The sequence below is a fragment of the Myxocyprinus asiaticus genome, chromosome 38, assembly GCF_019703515.2.
Source record: "Myxocyprinus asiaticus isolate MX2 ecotype Aquarium Trade chromosome 38, UBuf_Myxa_2, whole genome shotgun sequence".
Lineage (NCBI taxonomy): Eukaryota > Metazoa > Chordata > Actinopteri > Cypriniformes > Catostomidae > Myxocyprinus > Myxocyprinus asiaticus.
In genome coordinates, this window is record NC_059381.1 from 27,081,083 (window position 1) to 27,102,898 (window position 21,816).

Genomic DNA, 21,816 nt, shown 5'->3' on the forward strand with positions numbered 1-21,816 from the left:
GATAAATGGTGGATGTTTTCACATCAAACAATGAGATGGCCTCAGGTGTTTGCCGACTGTAAAGGAGGAGGAACACAGCTGCGATGACACGTCATTAGCACCTTTGTGATAATACTGTGCCCTAGGAATGGGAAAAGACAGAGTATTCATTGCAAAGATTCTCGATGAATGCAAACACACACATATATACACATACCACGCATACATACAGCACATTCATACACAGAGCAGACACCCGAACAAAGAACTTATGATGCTTCTTTGCTGTTATTAAGCCATATGGGAGCTTCAATTGGAAGGTTGAGTATTTGAAACACATATGGATTTGTGTTCCAGTGTCCCACGTTGTCTTGGTTACTGTGAGGACAAAAGGAATAAAAGCAAAAGATTGTGTGCAAGAGATTATTCAAGGAACATGGGCTCGCTAAAGTAAACGAAATTCACCGGCCATTGTAAAAACATGTGTTTATAATGGAGATAATGACAATTCCAAGACAAGCTAACCCACTGGCCTTCTACACCTAATATATTCAAACCACATTCTAGCGTCAAGAGAAATCATTATCATTTCTTCAGGCCTGACATGTTGCCTAAATTCTTCCAGGACAGTAAAGGGACATCCAAATCGTAATGTAGAGAACCACGATAACTACTCAGCAAGCAGGTATGATTTAGTTAATGTTAATTAAAGTTAGTGAGGAAGTAGTTTAGTGTGATGTGACATGCTACTATCAGCATTCTTCAGAAGAACTCTGGTTATCTTTGAGACCATATTGGACCTGTGAAAAATGTGAGGAAATTACAGACACATCCAGCAACTTCACGAAGTCTATGTTATAGCCTACATATTGGATGAACTTGTATAACCTGTTACTGGCTTTACAATGATATTAGGTACCCGTTATTAACCACAACACAATGTCCAACGTGTTGTATTGCAGGTGTAAAAGGTAATTATTGGATTTATTTTCCTTCAAGTCAATTTAAAACCTTATGATCCCTACAAACTGTTCACCTATGGCCAAAACATTCACAGATGTGGTTTTGTCCTTCTAGAACAATGCTTTTGTAATCAACCAGTGGCTTGCAAGTCTCATGTGGATAAAGGTCTTACTTTTCCCCCCAAACTGTTCTTGAAGGTGAAGTGTGTAATTTTTGGCACTCCTGAACAAAAATTCCAAAACTAATGATTGATTCAAAAGCCTAACACTTCCCTAACACCCCTGCTAACTCTTCATGCTTTGCCCCATCTGCTGTAATGATAGCATAATTGCATGGCAATAATATTCTGAGACATTTCAACACCTCTTGTTATTGAATTCCTAGGATGTTTTGCAACAGCTATCCAAGTATTTACTTGCACAGAACTGCGTGGAATGTTTCTTTTGCTGTTGGAGTTGTGATCACTCAAAGCCTCTTTCTCAATCACCTTATTGCCATCCCCTCGCATCAGAATCAGTGTCCGTACCAGTGCCACACTCATTTGTGCCACTAGAGGATGCCATTGCCTCTCTAGCTGCTAAAGGAAGTGAAATTAAAACTTCAGTTCACAGTCATACTGTACAAGCATATCCTCTTTTCCATTTCTATGCCATTAAACATCCTCAACTTGATAGATAGATAGATAGATTATAGAATAGACATATAATTAATTAATTAATAATTTGACTTCTATTTGTTGAACAGAATAGAATAGAATAGAATAGAATACAACAGAATAGACAGGATTAACGAAATATACATTGAGATAGATGCATATAGTGCAGTGTTCACAGTTAAAGCAATATTTCACCCCAAAAAATGACAATTTTTTCATCATTTATTCACCCTCATGCCATTCCAGATGTGTATGACTTTCTTTTATCTGCTGAACACAAACAAAGATTTTTAGAATAATATTTCAGCTCTTTAGGTCCATACAATGCAAGTGAATGGTAGCCAGAACTTTGAAGATCCAAAAAAGCACATAAAGGCAGCATAAAAGTAATCCATAAGACTCCAGTGGTTAAATCCATATCTTCCAAAGTGATAAGATAGTGGCCAAAAATATTGGCACCCTTGGTAAATATGAGCAAAGAAGGCTGTGAAAAAATTCTGCTTTGTTTATCCTTTTGATCTTTCATTCAAAAAAATGCACAAAAATCTAATCTTTAAATGAAGTAAAACTAATTGAAAGAGGGGAAATACCTCATTATTAAATAAATATTTTTCTCCAAAACACATTGGCCACAATTATTGGCACCCCTGGAAATTCTTATGAGTAAAACATATCTGAAGTATATTCCCATTCATATTTTACATTTTTAGTGCACCTGGGTGACTAGGAACATGAAATTGTTCAGCCATGACTTCCTGTTTCACAGGGGTATAAATATGAGTTAACACACAGGCCAAATTCCCTTAATCATCAATCACAGTGGGTTACACTAAAGAATATAGTTCTGATGCGCGGCAAAAGGTTGTTGAGCTTCACAGAATGGGAAGTGGCTATAAGAAAATATCCAAAGCATTGAAAATGCCCATTTCCACCATCAGGGAAATAAATAAGTTCCAATCAACTGGAGATCTTAAGAATTGGCCTGGAAAAGGACGTGTGTCTATATTGTCTCCACGCACAGTGAGGAGGATGGTTCAAGTGGCCAAAGAATCTCCTAGGGATCACAGCTGGAGAATTGCAGAAATTAGTTGAAATTTAGACTCAGAAAGTCTAAAAAAGAAATATCAGACATCATCTACATCACCACAAGTTGTTTGGGAGGGTTTCAAGAAAAAAAAGCCTCTGCTCTCATCCAACAACAAACTCAAGCATATTTAGTTTGCCAGACACTACTGGAACTTAAAATGTGACCCGTTTCTATGGTCAGATGAAACAAAAAAAAGAGCTTTTTATCCGCAAACACCAGAGATGGGTTTGGTGAACAGAGATGAAGTAGTACCCAATGCCCATGGTTAAATGTGGTGCTGGATCTTTAATGTTGTGGGGCTGTTTTTCTGCCAGAGGTCCTGGACATCTTGTTCGGATACATGGCATCACAGACTCTATCAAATACAAACAGATAAAAAATCTAAACCTGGCTTCCTCTGCCAGAAAGCTTACAATGGGCCATGGTTGGATCTTTCAGCAGGACAATGATCCAAAACAAACATCAAAATCAACACAAAAATGGTTCACTGACCACAAAATCAAGGCTCTGCCATGGCCATCCCAGTCCCCTGACCTGAACCCCATAGAAAATTTGTGGGGTGAACTAAAGGAGTCCACCAACATGAACCTCTGAATTTGAAGGATCTGTGGAGATTCTGTATGGAGGAATGGTCTCAGATCTCTTCTCATGTGTTGTCCAACCTCATTATGCATTATAAGAGAAGACTCAGAGCTGTTATCTTGGCAAAGGGAGGTTGCACAAAGTATTGAATAAAAGGGTGCTAATAATTATGGCCAATGTGTTTTGGAGAAAAATATTTATTTAATAATGAGATATTTTCCCTGTTACAATTGTTTTACTTCAATTAAAGGTTAGTTTTTCATATGAAAAATCAAAAGGATAAACAATACAGATTTAATTATTTTTTTTTTTTTCACAGCCTTCTTTGCTCATATTTACCAAGGGTGCCAATATTTTTGGCCATTACTGTATGATAGGTGTGTATGAGAAACAGATCAACATTTTAGTGCTTTTTTTCCAGTTTCACTGTCACATTCTTCTTATGTTTTTGGTGATTTCCATTCTTTGAAATTATTTAAAAAAAAAGGACTTAAATATTGTTCTGTTTCTCACCAACGTTGTATGGACCTACAGAGCTGAAAATGTTCTTCTAAAATCTTTCTTTGGTTCAGCAGAAGAAAGACAGTCATACACATCTGGGATGGCATGAGGGTAGGTAAATGATGAGAGAATTTTCATTTATGGGTGAACTATCCTTTTAAGTTAAAAACAGCCATAGAAAAATAACAATAGTAAAAAATGAAAACAGCAGTTGCAATAGTCAGCAGCAATAGTCATAAAACACACTGAATGTCCTAAGACCCACAGAATGTGCAAAAAGCACAGTTGTGCAAAAACAGCAATAGGTTCATAAGCTTGTGATCTTAAAAAAACAAAACAAAAAAAAACAATACTCACTGTAATATTTTAAGACACTTACAAGAGAACATACTTCCCTTGAGCTTGGCATTTTCCTCAAGTTCTCATAATATCATCAACTGGCCACAAACCCAAATTTAATATATATACTACCTTTTGAAAATGTATTACTTTTTTGACTTGCTCTCTGAGATATTAAGGTACTTCCCGGAAAGCTGATATGGAACAATATATATTGAGAAAGGCACTATAGAAATAAAACTTAGTTGAACTGAATGTCGCACAGGATAATGATACAGAAAGATACAAGAAATGACAATATATGAAACATCATGTGATTATGGGAAGAAAGATCTGATATGGCAATACATGTAAACACATACACTGTACTATGTACTGTATGTTCATGTATGGTTTTCACTGATAAAAATATGTCACATACTTATATGCAACATATATTTCAAAATACTAGACAAATGCCATGTTTATATACTGTATGTAATATGTTTTCTTAAATGCACACATAATCACACATATGTTTCTATGAATTCCTACATATCACACATATGGATATATATCTTAGATTGTATAAGTGAAAACCATGTTCTCCACTTCATGTTTGTTTTATTTATTTCCCTATTTTTCCCCTTTCATTCTTGGTTGTGGAAGAGTAATTGATGGAGAAGCAAATTCATTTAATATTAGCAAATTTCCTCTTATTGTTTAGGTAAGCTATTCACATCGATGTAAACATACTGTACATGTTTTATTGATTAGATCCTCTGATACATCTTCAAAGTCTTTCCCTCCATTAAAAAATATTGTTAGTAATTTATTGTGGAAAAAACTTCAAATGCTGCAGAATTTGTTGCTTTCTTGCAAGCTCCTATTACATGAACATTACACAAACAGGATGAGGCCTACTATTGAATAGAGAAGGTAAATTACAAAGAGTCACCAATAAAAAATTGTATGCTTTGATGTTAAACAAACAATGTTTTATCTCTATTTTCTTCATATATTTTGTAATTATAGTATAGTATATTTTCAAAGCGCAGGAATAACACCTGAGAAAAGGGCCTCTCTGCTATAAAAAGGAGAAGGGTCAGTGGTGTAGTAGTGACCATAGAGGTGGGCATTCCCCGTTGCGTGTTGTCATGTCTAGATGTGTTTTTTTTTCTTCATTTTTGTGTTCATGTCTTTTATTTTCAAGTTTATTTCCTGTTCCTGTCATGTCATGTGATTTCCTGTTCCCTCATGTGATCTTGTCATGTGTTTCCCCTGTTCATGTGTCTTGTTTTCATTGGTTTATTGTTTGATTACGTTTACGTTTGATTGTTATTAGTCTTGTCTTTTCATTGGTTATAGTTCATTTAGTCTTGTTATCTTGTTTATAGTTTAGTCTCGTGATTGGTTGTCTTGTTTACTTGTTCACCATGTCCTTGTATTTAAGCCCTCATGTTTGCCATTGTCTGATGTCAGTTATTGTGTTTGTAACGTTGTTTAAGCCAAGCCAAGCCAAGCCAAGCCAAGTTTAGTTTATATTTATATTAAGTCAAGTTTATGTTCATTGTTCATATTTACGTTTTGTTTAGTTCACGTTTATAATTAGGGTTATTGGATTTCACTATTGTAAATAAAACCGCACTTGGGTTCATCACTTCTCCATCGTCATTGCCAGTGCCAGCAACATCATTACACGCGTTCAGCATTTCCCTGAAAAAAACTAGAAATGTCCCGCCCCTTACTTTACTAACGGAAAATAGGATTGGTTAACAAATATCCAATCGTATCTAAAATGAAGACAATTAAGATCACAAATTAGTTTCTCACAGAATTCTGATTTTTTATTTATCTTGGTTATTTATTCACAGCATCATTTTAAGCATCTTCTGATTGGCTAAGATGAGGCATTTCCTCTTATTTACAAGTAGGTATAGATGCAGGCCAGAGACCTCCAAATGGGGGCAGGATCTCCAAAAGAGGGCGTGGTTACTCCTGTATGGGGCATGGTTACTCCAAAAGGGGGTTGCACCAATTCTAAAAGGGGGCGTCACTTCCACACACCGTTAAGGTTAGGTAAAGGGTTCGGTTAGGGGTTCCCTATATCTATGCCGCCCCTTTTTGGAGCTCTTCCTTCAGCTATTTCCTTTAGTGTCCCCATACTTTTAAATAGGGGGATGGGTACAAATAAAAAATCAAATATGTGCGGACAATTGAGACCTACTGATTTTTTTTCAGTTAAAGTTCACAGGATAGCTTTATGAAATACATGTAGTAAATTTTATGTTACTAATGGGTTGAGACAAAAAGAAATCCAAGTTTCCAAAGAGATTTCCCAAATCCCATCCCTTATGGCTCGCCACACGTCTGTTAGTGTTCAGTCTCGCCCCGGCTCCCACCATTGGTTGAGCTAAAAGGCTTGATTTTATTCATTAGGAATTGAATGGAGCATAAAATTGATTGGGGCATTCCATGCCATAATAGAGCCAACCCTGGATTGTGGTGAAGATGTGATATTTTGTCTCAGGAATAAGGCTAAATTTATTTGAGCCTCTATCTACTGTGAACCAAGGTTAAGTTCACCCTTGTACCTTGACGTATAGCCTACCAGTTCAGTGGTAACATTCATTTTTTAAATCTAATGATATTTGCAATTATTTCTGTAGCCTTTATTACATGAATGTAACTGAGTTTACAATTGACAAGATTTTAGAAAGACTGCATTACTTACAACAGAAGCCAAAAACAAAGCCTAAATAACTATTTGGTTATTGGTTAACATTTACCAACAGCCTACGCAATCTATGTGATGTCAGCCAAAAAAGTAAGTTACTTCAGTGACAGAACAAGCTGTTACATTTTGATGGCCATTTTTTTTCTTTTGAATAATGTGCACTGAAGAATCATTCACAAGAAGACCAGACATGTGTATTAATAAAATAATAATAGGATCAATTTAGATTTCATGCTGACTTTAAATATTTGAATTAAATGATTAAATATATCAAATGAATTGTATATTTTGCAGACTTTACATTTTTTTTTTTTACACAGGTTGTAATTTGCTCTTATCAGTCGATATAGTTTTCATGGTGCTCAGCAGTTTCCACTCTTGACGTTTATCAAAATATGATAATTAATTAAGGACTATAAGCCTAGATAACAGTGAGAGTTATAATCAGATTTATATATACCAATTGTGACGATATCTGAAAAAATACAAAATCATAATACAAATATATATGCATTCAATATCAGCTCTTTTTACAGTGTTTGTGTGTATGTTTGTGTACTTATGAAGACTCTGAACCCATCCTTAACTTATGAGACAAACAAAATAAGAGGCACTACTAATTACACTGAATAATCATTTTATTATCTTTGACATTTTGATACTTATAACAAGAACATTTTATTTTGGCAACCAAATCAACAATAAGCATTGCTATCGCAAGGGGTTATACATAGGATATGGTTTTTTGAAGCTTTTTATTCTAATACAAGCTAAACTTACATAATGTAAGATATTATTGTAATGAAACATATTACATATTAATATGTAAGATATTAATGTAATTATTATAATAATTAGCTTCTAATTTAGTAATAACATGAAAATCTTTGTTTTCAACTCAAATGTAGAAACCTTGCTTCTTATTTTTTCTCTGACAAGTCCTTCTCTTTACATCCCAACCAATACTTAGCAATGGATCTTGGGTATGGAGGGTTTACGTAGTCGATCCTTTTGGTCTGCAGGTCCACTCTGTAGTATTTATCTAGAAGAGAAATACCACAGATACCATGTAATGCATATTTAAAGCATTGTTATCAATAGTTAAAAAGGATAACAATACATAATGTTGTATTAACATTAAAAAAAACCCCCACATAAATAAATGTCTATTAAGCTTGAAGTAGTTCAGCATTCAAAAGAATGACACTGTTGTACCTTTCTTAAAGAAGTAGACATTCTGGACAGGTGTGGCCTTCTCTTGGACAACCTCCACATCTAAATAGTCCTCTGGGTCGTAGCTCATGTCAAAGAAAGAAAATGACGGACGTCTTCCCCGACCCTTTTTATGATTTTTTCCATGCTTCTCTGCCCCATGATACCTACATAACCCACAAACACATTAAGACACATATAATATACATCAACAAATGTACTTTTCCTAAACATTAATGCGAATATCTCCTCTCTATTCATCAATACATTTTTAAATATGCTTTAAGCAATTTTAGCCGTTTCGCTAATTAAAGCCATTTGGCTAACACGCCCTCCAAAGACATGTCAGCCAACCCCAATGTCAGCAGAGACTGCAAAAGTGCCCGGCCACTTTTTCAGCAATATTGGTTACGTAAGTATTTTCCCCATTCATTTTTTTCATAGGGATTTAATAAAATCCTTTTAAGCCATAAACTAAATCAACCAGCAAAGTACATCACAACATTAAAAACTTTGATTTGAAGTATTTGAAAATCAAGCCAAAAGATAAAGATACAAGACTGTGTACTTACTGCTTTTCATGAGGGAATTAACTAAAATCCCATGAAACACTGCTTGTTGTTGACAAAGTTCAGAATAATATATTTTAAGTTTATCGCAAAATATTCAGATATATACAACATATAAGTAGTTTGAGAGTGTAGGGTGACAGACTTGATAATGTAATTTGCAGTGCATCATGGGGGTGGATGGTCACTGCATAGCTCTTTTGGCAAGCTTTGTTTGGCGCGATTCTCTGACTGATGTATAGTTCTTAGCAGGATCATGGATAACATAGTTATTAACCTCAAAATTCCACTATTAAACACAATTGTTTCAAAATAAGTTGAAATAACATGGACTAATGTCTTCAGCGGAAGCATATACCATCGATTTACAACCTCGGAGCTCATGGTAGGTCTGTCTTTAGAGTTATATGTTATACAAGTTAATTCCCCTATGAATAAAATAAATGGGATTTTTACTTCCGGAACCAGACTGTTGCGCTCTATTCCGAACTTGCAAAATGATTTACAGGCAGAAAGCATTTCTGACTGGCTTGTTTTCTGATTGGCTAAAAAAGGCGCAGGACACTCCCCTCTTGTGTGATTTCATAGAACACCTATTTCAGTGATATCTGTCAGGTAGTAGGGACATTTTATGCTTGGCAATGGTTCCCAACCCTGTTCCTGGAGACCCCCCAACACTGCACATTTTGTATATCTCCCTTTTCTGACACACCCAATTCAGGTATTGAAGTCCATTAAGAGCTGATGAGTTAAATCAGGTGTGTTTTATTAGGGAGATATCCAAAAAGTGTAGTGTTGGGGGACCTCCAGGAACAGGCTTGGGAACCACTGATGCATGGTAAATAAGAAAAATAAAAAATTAGCTTACAGCACCTGTATTTATCTAACTCAATGAGAATTTGTGCCTTCAGACCTTTCCTCATAGTCCAAGCCAAAGTCTTCCCAGAACAGTGAGCGGCTAACTCTGGATCCTCGGCCCCTGGCCTTCTTTCTCCGTCTGGATCTGCCTCTGCTTGAGCTGGTCACTGGGGAAGGTGAGGGCCCTGGAGATACATACAGTTTTCCCACCACTGCAGCATCCACAGGAGGTTTGATGCCAACCCAGTCTTTGGAGATGAAACGTGGCCCTTTGTGATGTCCTTGAACTGGGTGGGGAGGTAACAATGAAAGTTAAACAGTTATAGCAGGTATAATAAGATTGGTATAACTGCTGCAAAATGAACATTTACAAGACTCATTGCACATACTTACAGCCTTGAAAGAGCAAGGAGAACATGTTATCCAAGTCACAGTACAGATTTGTATAACGTGTAAAAGCAACAGAGGGTGAAGACTTGGTCATGCGGTCACATTCTTCATGGGAAGGCTGGTGTTTGAACTCATACTGGTAGTACTGGTCACCTGTGAGGACAAATGGATTTGTCAAATGTATCAATGCAGACTGATAGAGTTGTTCAGTTTGTTGTCTTAAAACCCTGAAGAGAATTAGCATGTTAACCACAGACCTTATTTTACATGCAAATCAAAACTGCTGTTCTAAAAATCCATTGGAATTTCCCACAGGAAAAGTTCTGGAGTACTTAGGAAAGCGATGTGCTAATATGTATGCTCTTGTTGGTCTGGTTTGTAATTCACTTGCACTTTGCACCATGCAAATTTAGAACTAAATAAATTATGTATTTTTACTAGATCTTTTTTCTGAATCTCTAGTGTGCGGACAGCAATGCTTTTAATTTTTTTATGAATTCCTGGGGGAACCCATGGTGAATAATTCTTCCATGTTGGCCTACAAATAATGCTGACTAAATAGCTCTGCAAAACCTCACTCTGCAAAGAACATGTTTCATGATGCTTAGAAGTTTGGACATTGTATTTGGCTGTTATGGTGCATAACCATATTTCTGATCTTCTGAACCTTCAATTTACTTTACAAACCTTTAAAGAAATACACTTTTTCCTTCCCACGATAGCCTGGAGCCGGGATTGCAAATGCAGCATCAATATCATCTGGGATCTTTTCAAATCCCACGGAAATGTCTCTTGGGTAATCTTCATCCAAGACATCACCATCAAAACGCCAGTACTTATTGCCCTGAGATTAAGCACATAGTGAAATTAAGAGAAAAACCTTCTACTCTAAATATTTTTTGTCCAGAAAAAAAAAAAAGGCATACTATGGCTGTGCATTACTGACATACAAAGGCAAAACACATTGACAACAATGCTGAAACTGAGAAAAATTTAGGGAAAAAGAAATGAAGATTTACTGAAATTTTCATATACTTATTTTCTCTGAATCTGAGCGTAGTTGAGCAGTTGAGCTAAACCCATCAGTCACAAGACAAATCATAATTTAAGAGGACCAATTAAAGCCATTACTCAATTTCCACAAAATGTGTAGTTAAACATGGGTAAATGCCTCACGGTGCAACCCTCTCAATGTTCAAGCCAAATCTACGCCTTTGCTGACAAGTGCCATACTTCATCCTAGCAATTGCTGACAAACATTATTGCCCAACAGACATTTTTTGCATCAATTCAAATGTGATTACTTTTCCTTGTGGTGCTACTGGTAGCGTGTTGGGCGAGGAATCTCCGGGAAATGGGTTCTGGTCACACTGAAAGCAGGAATTTTTCACGTTCAGTGGTGTGTGATATGATGGTTGCATTTTCGCTCTAAAATTACATTTACTCTATTGATTGTTAGGTTTAGTGTAGGGTGACCAGATAACAATGACAAAAAATCAGGACATATGAGTGGTGACACTTGTTTTTTGCAATGAGAGACTAAAGTGTTGAGTCCAAATTTTGGAGCATATGTTAGCGGAGGTGTAGCCTATTAGAAAATATATATGTTTTTTTGCAATTTCATTAACTTCACCTGTAATGTGTGGTGCTATTAACATAACACCCAATCCTCCTTAGTTTTGGCTTCTAGCAGGCAAGGAGATTTTATTTTCCTGGGATAGCAGCAGTGGTGGAAGGGGGCGGAGGTGAGAATAGTTGCAGGGAGTTGCATGGAGAAAATTACCGTACTGAAATGAAATTGTGTGAATAAGCAATTCTTTCGTTACTCTCTGCTGTTTTCTCATGAAAGAAAAAGCACGAAACACAGCCATGTCAATTTAAAACACTTATTTAAGTAATCAAACTATAGCCAAGACTAATTATCGGGACAAAAGGTGTCCCGACTGTAACTCTGTCGGGACGCGGGACACAGCTTGAAAAAATCGGGACTGTCCTGGTTTTATCGGGACGTCTGGTCACCCTAGTTTAGGGTTGGGGGTTAACTTAATAGAATATTAATTCCTATTGACTGTTTTAAATCCTTTACAACTGAAAATGCAACTTGCTTTTGGAGCCACTCTGTGGACATGTAACCTCAACAACACTTCCAGCTTTGGCCACTGGGGCCCATGGTTTCAAATTTCAGTTAGAACAGACCGATTTTAGTAGCAGAACTTTCGACCTACTGTCGCCAAATTCAAAGAGTGATCAGTCTGACATGTCAAAATACTGTAACTACAGTTTACACCTAAGGAGGTTTAGTGAGAACTTTCTCAAAATTTTACAAAAGGTTATTGGAACTTAGTTTATTGTTATATTTAATAAACAAACCTTGAATATATAAGTCTTTCCCTGGCAGTTGATGCGAGTGAAAGCAGCGTCAATGGGACCGGAGATGCCCCACACATCCTTAATGAGTTTGGGATAGCCAGGCATGACAGATCGGTCATCCAACTCAAAGAAATAATCCCCTGGAACACAAATTACAAGTGGGGGCTTGAAGTCCAAGAGAAAGGCAAAATGGTTGCGTTCGACTTTTAAACTCACCTCTGAAAGCATATATTGAACTGTTCTTTAATTGCATGAAGGCATTAAAGGTGTGGCCGCTACAGGTGACAGCTTCTGGATCGGGAGGAAGTGTAGGTATGGAAACTGCAGTAGTTTGGGGCAGAGCGATGGTGGTTGCCACATTCGGTTCTTCTGTGGTTAGTAAGGTCAAATTCTCCTCAGGCTCCTCAAACGTGTCACCACGGGCAACTGTAAATTAATTTTAATGAATATTCCAGGTTCAATAAAAATTAAGCTCAAATGAAAGCATTTGTGGCATAATTTTGATTACCACAAAAAAAGTTTTGACTTGTCCCTCCTGATCTTTATATAAGCCTACAGTAAGGCACTTACAATGGAAGTGAATGGGATCAATCCAAAAATGTTAAAATTCACACTGTTTTGCTTACTAAGCCTTTCTGTGTAAATTTACATCCATTTTTATAACTTGTTTGCTTAAGTATAATTGTAACATTATGCACTATTTTTAGGTCAGTAATCAAATACAGTAAGTACATGACTAACTACAGTACATACTTGCTTTGTACCAGAGGTCTGTTTTCTTTACTTCCATTAAAGTGCACAAGATGTTCTTTGGAGAATTCTCAAATCATGCTGGAATGACATGGATCATCAGGTTTTGCCATGCCAGCTCAAAAGTATTATGTCATTAATAGGTATTAAATTAGGTCATGAAATTTCACTCAAATTGTTATGCTGATAATATTATTTGTAATGAAATTTTGTAATGAATGACAATGTGAAATTTGTATTAGATTAGAAAACAATGCAAAATAGAATCATTTTCACTAGAAGTCTAATGTTTGTACCCCACTGTATATGAAAATACAATATATTTATCAAAGTTTAATGGTACATCTTAATGTACATTAACTAATATTTGTTATTCATTTATCAAATTATCAGAAACTTTGTAGGTTGGAATAAAAGTTAAAGATCTGTTCCTACATTTCTTTCGACAAGTGGTGTCAAAATCCTCGCAGCAGCTTCCATAGTACTTGCACATGGTATCACACTGGCATTTCTTTGTAGAATCGAAGCCACTTTGACATCGTCCCAAGCACGTTTCTTCATGAAATACAAAATGTGCATTTTTTTAAATACCAATGAAAATAAATCCAAAAATTATTACCAACAAAGTGGTTCATATTACACTTACCCTCCACAGCAAAAGACATCGCTATTACAAGAAAAAATAAAATCACGATTCTCATTTTTAATGGCACCATTTTAGTCAGCCACCAGTGCCAAACCCAAACCTCTCTCCAATAACAGTGTGATACAATGATGAAGGACAGCTCTGGGGATCGATGGTTCCAAAAGTCACCCTTGCTTGTTGGTTTTGCTCTGAAATAATCAATGATCACCAAAACGTTGTTCTGTTAGTTGTAGGCCTATCTGCTGTGATAAAAGCATTCAAGTTAATTCTATTATAAGAGGGCATAATACAGGTTTAACCAAACTGGTCTGAAACTGATATGGTTTAATGAGGCTGGCTCTATCAGTGACCGGAAAAAAGTATTGAACTGTGAGCTAAAGCACACAACCGCAGGCTACAAAAGGAGTAACTCCTTGCACTTAGTTTATTAAAACGGTTAAAATTAATTAAAATAGTTGATGTTCAATCTAACCAAAATGGGTCATCCACAAGTGAGCAAAGAGAGAGAGAAAAGGGAGATTAGAGATTATTGCTATACTTAACTTTCACTACAATGGTTTATTATCTAAGAGAGGAATCTGCATCAAAAAGATTTCACCAAGGCCTGTTCAGATTTCTGTGAAAAAGTGTACTGGCCAAGGTGCTGAAATCATTGGCGTTATTAGCAATATAACACAATGCCATACATTTGCCAAAATATGCCATTATCCATTATACAATATAAAACTGTAAATCAATGTGACTTTGATTTCTGTTGTTGAAATGCCTAAGTATTACTTCTTTTGCACCATAAAATGTCATCATTTCTTTTGTAATACCTTTTGTAATTATTTATGGAAGATTCTTTATACATAAAATATAATGGTCGGAGAAAAAACTTTTTTTTATTTATTTCTCATAGAATAGCAAAATGACAATAAGATGGTAGAATTATGTAAAAACAGTAAAGTAATGATTGAATTGTTAATATGTTCAGTTTGAATAATTTATCAGATGTATAACTTTTTTCCTTTTCTTTTGATACCCCTGAATATTGTTTTTATGTGTACACATCTCTAAAGTAGTAAAAAGACTAGTAAATATTTTCTGCTATATTTACTTCACAATAAAATATTTTTTTTCTTCAGTGTATTCTGTTTGTATTGAGACTTGTACAGGTTAAATATGCGTGTTGTAAAATAAAAATGAAAGAAATGCCTTTTCTTTCTTTCTTTCTTTCTTTCTTTCTCTCATTTCTTTTTATTTGTACAATATCTTTCCATATTTGTACAAAGTTCATTAACTGTATATTGCTGAAATTAATTATTTGAACTAAAATAATGACCAGGAAAAAAAATAATAGTTGGGAGAATAATTTATTAATAAGTAGATATTAATAAGATCTACTCTTTTATTGTAAAATATAACTGAAGTAGGTTACTAATTAATTAAAAAATATTTTTAGTTGGTGATTAGCAATTTGTAATAGTAAACTTTTTTCAGTGACCATCCCATCTCTGTATTTAGATAACACTCATATCACTTTTTTTTAGCCAGTAACTTGATGTCCTGCCAGAAGTTATAAATCAGATGATAATATGCAGAATGAATGGACTTTGTCTTTTATTGAGGTAAAAAAAATATATAATTGGGTCAATGAGAAAAAGATAAAAAGTCCAAATTCAAAAACAAGGAAAGTCTGAGAAAACAATATGGCAAAGACATGAATTACCACCCAGAAATAATATCTTCCTCAAGAAAAGTAGAATAAACTGTTTATTAAAAAATAAATAAATAAATAAATAAAATAAAAAAAGAATCGATGGGCCAGAGAAATGGGAATTGTGCCTTGTTACATAACCTATATGAGGAAATAATGTTATTTTGCCTATATTAATTGACTGATATTCTAGCATTTTCTTAAAACCCGAACATTTTGAATATTATCCTCCTTGTAATATGTCCCTAACAACTTTCAAACCAAACCTACGCCCTTGTAGTTTCTCAAAAGTAATTTTTGCAATGGAATTTTTTTCAGGAAGTCATGGTTGTTTAAAGAAATAGTTCACCCTCATGACTTTCATTGTATCGAAAAAATATGTGAATGTTTCACAGAGGAAATTCATAAGGGTTTTGAACAATATGAGGGTGAGTAAAGGATGACAGAATTTTAATTTTAGGCAGAACTACCCCTTTAACAGTTCAGAAACTATAGTGTGTGAGCTTGTAATTATTTCCCAATCCATCGTATTGGGACAACAGCCAAACATTTGGAGTACAGATAGTGTAAACTTAGCTTGTCTTGTTCCTGTAATAAATCTGCATCTATAATAATGCTTACAGCTCATGCTGTCTATGACTGAATAGCTCCATAAAGCTACTGCCATTATGGCCATGTAAAGTGAAATATCTATTCATTTGCCAAGGAAAGGAAACACTACAGTATTGCAGCAATGGGAATTTGACACAGTAACACAAACGGGTATTACATTATTCCCCCAGATTAGCACCAGATCTTTGTGAAGGACTTTTAAATGTTGTTCCTTTGTTTTTAACTATAAGATTTAAACCAAAGTTACAGTCAGTGTTTTATTGAAACTTGCCCTTACTGTACATACCGCAACACTCCAAAGGTAGTTTGGTGGGATTATGCAATGTGCAAGGAACTTAATCTCTAAGGAACAGACTCTATAGAGTGGTAAAGGAAGAACAAAGCTTTGGAAAAATGTTAAGTACATTATATTGGACCTTTAACACACATTAGGGCAGTTACAGCCATAATAGTTAAAAGAAAACCATTAAGCCCATAAGAAAATGTTAAGATGGATATTTTCATTGCAATGGACAAGGGACTTCAAAAATGACACATTGCTCCTTCTTCTTAATGTACCGAACTCATGTAGCGCAAAAAGAGACACAAGTAGAGTCACATGCTACCTGTCAACAATACAATAATAGACCTATTTTTGTCCTCCCTGTCTGATAGTACTTTGAGTTAGCTCACATGATCCACTTTGGTTTAAACAAGGAAGATAATGTTTGCCAAATTAATTGAGAAAAATTAAGGGTTCAAAGTCTCTAAAGATAAATAATTAATGTTGATATACATTTTTGGGTATTATGAAAAGTCAGAATTTTATGATTTTATTGGACTTCAATAATGCTTACAGCTCATGCTGTCTATGACTAAATATTAACCCTTATCTTAGTTTTGTGAAAAGTAAAATAATGGCCACAATCTCTTACACAAGGCTACATAAAACTATGAATTTTTTAAAGAGAAGTTATGGAACTGTAAAAGTTTAACTGCAAAGGCACAAAGCATTTTCTAGGCTGAAAGAAAGAAAGAAAGAAAGAAGATAAAACAAAAAATACAAACAAACAAACAAAATAGAAAAGAAAAAGAAAAAAGAAACAAAAGAAAGAACAAAAGAAGAAAAGAAACAAACAAACAAACAAACAAAGCATTTTCTAGACTGAGAGAAAGAAAATAAAAAATAAAAAGAAAGAATGGAAAAAAGAAAGAAAGAAGAAAAGAGAGAAGAAAATAAACAAACAAAGCATTTTCTAGACTGAAAGAAAGAAAAAATGAAAGAAAGAATGAAATAAAGAAAGAAGGAAAAAAATAACAAGAAACAAAAAACAAAGAAAAGAGAAAGAAAAAATGAAAGAAAAACAAAGAAAGAAAGAAAGAAAGAAAGGAAAGAAAGGAAAGAAAGAACAAAAGAAAGAAGAAAGAAAGAATGAAAAAAGTATGAAAGAATGGAAAAAAAGAAGAAAAAGAAAGAAAGAAAAAAGAAAGAAACAGAAGAAAAGAGAAAGAAACGAAAGAAAGAAAGAAGAAAAAGAAAGAAAAGTAGAAGAAAAAAAAAATTAAACAAAAAATGAAACAAAAAATGAAAGAAAGTATTAAAGAATTAAAGAAAGAAGAAAAAATAAAAAGAAACACAAAAAACAAAGAAGAAAAGACAAAGGAAGAAAAGAAAGAATGAAAGAAAAAGAAAGAAGGAAAATAAACAAATAACAAAAGAAAAAAGAAAGAAAGAAAAGAATGAAAGAAAAAAGAAAGAAAGAAAAGAATGAAAGAAAAAAGAAAGAAAGAAAAGAATGAAAGAAAAAAGAAAGAAAGAAGGAAAAAATATAAAGAAAGAAAAAAGAAAGAAACAGAAGAAAAGAGAAAGAAGAAACGAAAGAAAGAAGAAAAAGAAAGAAAAGCAGAAGAAAAGAAAGAAAGAGAAAGAAAGAATGGAAAAAGAAAGAAAGAAGGAAAGAAAAAAGAAAGAAGAGAAAGAGAAAAAATGAAAGAAAAAAATTGAAAGAATTAAATAAAGGAAAAAATAAAAATAAACAAACAATAATAGAAAGAAGAAAAGAGAAAGAAATAAAGAAAGAAAGAAGAAAAGAAAGAAAGAACGGAAAGAAAGAACAAAAGAAAAAGAAAGAAAGAAGAAAAGAAAGAAAGAAGGAAAGAAAGGAAAGAAAGAACAAAAGAAAAAGAAAGAAAATAAGAATGAAAGAATGGAAAAAAGAAGAAAGAAAGAAGGAAAGAAAGGAAAGAAAGAACAAAAGAAAAAGAAAGAAAATAAGAATGAAAGAATGGAAAAAAGAAGAAAGAAAGAAAGAAGGAAAGAAAGAAGGAAAAAAGAAAAAGAAAAAAACAAGCAAACAAAGAAGAGAAAGAAGAAATGAAAGAAAGAAGAAAAGAAAGAAAAAAGAACGAAAGAAAATGAAAGAGAAAGAAAGAAAAAATGAAAGAATGAAAGAACGAAAAAAGAAAAAGAAGCAAACAAACAAATAAGAAAAGAAAAAGAAAGAAAGAGAAAGAATGAAAGAAAGAAAGAAAAAAATGAAAGAAAAAATGAATGAATTAAAGAATGAAATAAAGGAAAGAGAAAAGAAAAAAGAAAAAAGAAAGAATCAAAGAAGAAAAGAAAGAAAAAAGAAAGAAAAGAAAGAAAAAATGAAAGAATGAAAGAAAAAAGAAAAAGAAGCAAATAAACAAAGAAGAAATGAAAGAAGGAAAGAAAAAAAGAAGAGAAAGAGAAAGAAACAATGAAAGAAGAAAAAAGAAAGAATGAAAGAAAAAGAAAGAAAATGAAAGAAAAAGAAAAAAATTAAAGAATGAAAGAAAGAAAAAAGCAGCAAACAAACAAATAAGAAAAGAAAAAGAAAGAAAGAGAAAGAGAAAGAAAGAAAAAAATGAAAGAATGAAAGAAGAAAAGAAAAAAGAATGAAAGAAAAAGAAAGAAAATGAAAGAATGAAAGAAAGAAAAAAGAAGCAAACAAACAAGAAAAAGAAAGAAGGAAAAAAAGAAAGAAGAGAAAGAGAAAAAATGAAAGAAAGAAAAAAATGAAAGAAACAAATAATAATAGAAAGAAGAAAAGAGAAAGAAATAAAGAAAGAAAGAAGAAAAGAAAGAAAGAACGGAAAGAAAGAACAAAAGAAAAAGAAAGAAAGAAAGAAAGAATAAAAGAAAGAAAGGAAAGAAAGGAAAGAAAGAACAAAAGAAAAAGAAAGAAAATAAGAATGAAAGAATGGAAAAAAGAAGAAAGAAAGAAAGAAGGAAAGAAAGAAGGAAAAAGAAAAAGAAAAAAACAAGCAAACAAAGAAGAGAAAGAAGAAATGAAAGAAAGAAAGAAAGAAAGAAAGAAAGAAAAAAGAATGAAAGAAAATGAAAGAAAGAGAAAGAAAAAAAATGAAAGAATGAAAGAATGAAAAAAGAAAAAGAAGCAAACAAAAAAATAAGAAAAGAGAAAGAATGAAAGAAAGAAAGAAAAAAATGAAAGAAAAAATGAATGAATTAAAGAATGAAACAAAGGAAAGAGAAAAGAAAAAAGAAAGAATCAAAGAAGAAAAGAAAAAGAAAGAAAAGAAAGAAAAAATGAAAGAAAGAAAAAAGAAAAAGAAGCAAATAAACAAAGAAGAAATGAAAGAAAGAAGAAAAAGAAGGAAAAGTAGAAGAAAAGAAAGAGAAAGGAAAGAAAAAAAAGAAGAGAAAGAGAAAGAAAGAAAAAATGAAAGAATGAAAGAAAAAAGAAAAAGAAGCAAATAAACAAAGAAATGAAAGAAAGAAGGAAGAAAAAGAAAGAAAAGTAGAAGAAAAGAAAGAGAAAGGAAAGAAAAAAAGAAGAGAAAGAGAAAGAAAGAAAAAATGAAAGAAAGAAGAAAAGAAAAAAGAAAAAGAAGCAAACAAACAAATAAGAAAAAGAAAGAAAGAATGAAAGAGAAAGAAAAAATGAAAGAATGAAAGAAAGAAAAAAGAAAAAGAAGCAAACAAAGAAAAGAAAAAGAAAGAAAAAGAATGAAAGAATGAAAGAATGAAAGAAAGAAAAAAATGAAAGAAAAATGAATGAATGAAAGAAAGAAAGGAAAGAGAAAAGAAAGAAAAAAGAAAGAATAGAAAGAAAGAAAATAAGAATGAAAGAATGGAAAAAGAAAGAAGGAAAGAAAAAAGAAAGAAAGAAGAGAAAGAGAAAGAAAATGAAAGAAAAAATGAAACAATGATATAAAGGAAAAAATAAAAATAAACAAACAAACAAAGAAAGAAGAAAAGAGAAAGAAAGAAATAAAGAAGAAACGAAAGAATGAAGAAAGGAAATAAATAAATAAAGAAAGAAAGAATGAAAGAAAAAAGAAAGAAAGAATAAAATAAAGAATGGAAAGAAAGAACAAAAGAAAAAGAAAGAAGAAAATAAAGAAAGAAGGAAAGAAAGCAAGAAAGGAACGAAAGAACAAAAGTAAAAGAAAGAAAATGAAAGAAAGAGAAAGAAAGAGAAAATGAAAGAATGAAAGAAAAAAGAAAAAGAAGCAAACAAACATAAGTAAAGAAAAAGAAAGAAAGAAAGAGAAAGAATGAAAAGAAAGAAAAAATAAAATAAAAAATGAAAGAATGAAAGAAAGAAAAAAGAAATAAAGGAAAGAGAAAAGAAAAAAGAATCAAAGAAGAAAAGAAAGAAAAAAATGAAAGAAAGAAAAAAGAAAAAGAAGCAAACAAAGAAAGAAAGAATAAAAGAAAGAAAAAAGAAAGAGAAAGAATGAAATAAAGAATGAAATAAAGGAAATTAAATAAATAATCAAACAAATAAAGAAGAAAAGAAAGAAAAAGACAGAAAGAGAAAGAAAAAGAAAGAATGAAAGAAAGAAAAAAGAAACAGAAAGAAAAAATTAAAGAAAGAAAAAAGAAAAAACAAACAAAGAAAATAAAAAGGAGGAAAGAAAGAAAAAAGAAAGAAAGAGAAAGAATGAAAGAAAAAAGAAAAAGCAGCAAACAAAGAAGAAAAGAAAAAGGAGGAAAGAAAGAAAAAAGAAAGAAAGAGAAAGAAAGAATGAAAGAAAAAAGAAAAAGCAAACAAAGAAGAAAATAAAAAGAAAAAAGACAAGAAAGAAAAAATGAAAGAATGAAAGAAAAAAGAAAAAGAAGCAAATAAACAAAGAAGAAATGAAAGAAAGAAGGAAGAAAAAGAAAGAAAAGTAGAAGAAAAGAAAGAGAAAGAATGGAAAAAGAAGGAAAGAAAAAAGAAAGAAAGAGAAAGAATGAAAGAAAAAAGAAAAAGAAGCAAACAAAGAAGAAAAGAAAAAGGAGGAAAGAAAGAAAAAAGAAAGAAAGAGAAAGAAAGAATGAAAGAAAAAAGAAAAAGCAAACAAAGAAGAAAATAAAAAGAAAAAAGACAAGAAAGAAAAAATGAAAGAATGAAAGAAAAAAGAAAAAGAAGCAAATAAACAAAGAAGAAATGAAAGAAAGAAGGAAGAAAAAGAAAGAAAAGTAGAAGAAAAGAAAGAGAAAGAATGGAAAAAGAAGGAAAGAAAAAAGAAAGAAGAGAAAGAGAAAGAAAGAAAAAATGAAAGAAGAAAAAAGAAAGAATGAAAGAAAAAGAAAATGAAAGAAAAAGAAAAAAATTAAAGAATGAAAGAAAGAAAAAAGAAGCAAACAAACAAATAAGAAAAGAAAAAGAAAGAAAGAGAACGAATTAAAGAAAGAGAAAGAAAGAAAAAAATGAAAGAATGAAAGAAGAAAAGAAAAAAGAATGAACGAAAGAAAGAAAAAGAAAGAAAGAAAGAAAAGAAAGAAAGAAAAATTAAAAAGATGAAAGAAAAAAGAAAAAGAAAAAAGAAAAAGAAAAAGAAAAAGAAAAAGAAAAAGAAAGTAAGTCTTGAGAACTTCAATAACATCTTCTGGAAACCAATTCACTTGTTAATTCAGGTATAGTTTGTGTAACCAT

General features: G+C 32.5%; 1 protein-coding gene across 1 annotated transcript; it reads right to left on the minus strand.

The window, feature by feature from the left end:
* Nucleotides 1-7,442: 7,442 nt before the first annotated feature.
* On the minus strand, nucleotides 7,443-13,772 carry LOC127429189 (vitronectin-like). Its single transcript, XM_051678062.1, has 9 exons — nucleotides 13,618-13,772; nucleotides 13,407-13,526; nucleotides 12,438-12,647; nucleotides 12,222-12,361; nucleotides 10,539-10,695; nucleotides 9,855-10,004; nucleotides 9,517-9,748; nucleotides 8,038-8,201; nucleotides 7,443-7,864 (listed from the first exon to the last, which is right to left on the minus strand). The coding sequence occupies exons 1-9, from the start codon at nucleotides 13,685-13,687 to the stop codon at nucleotides 7,743-7,745; spliced, it is 1,365 nt and encodes a 454-aa protein (XP_051534022.1). The 5' UTR covers nucleotides 13,688-13,772; the 3' UTR covers nucleotides 7,443-7,742.
* Nucleotides 13,773-21,816: the final 8,044 nt, after the last annotated feature.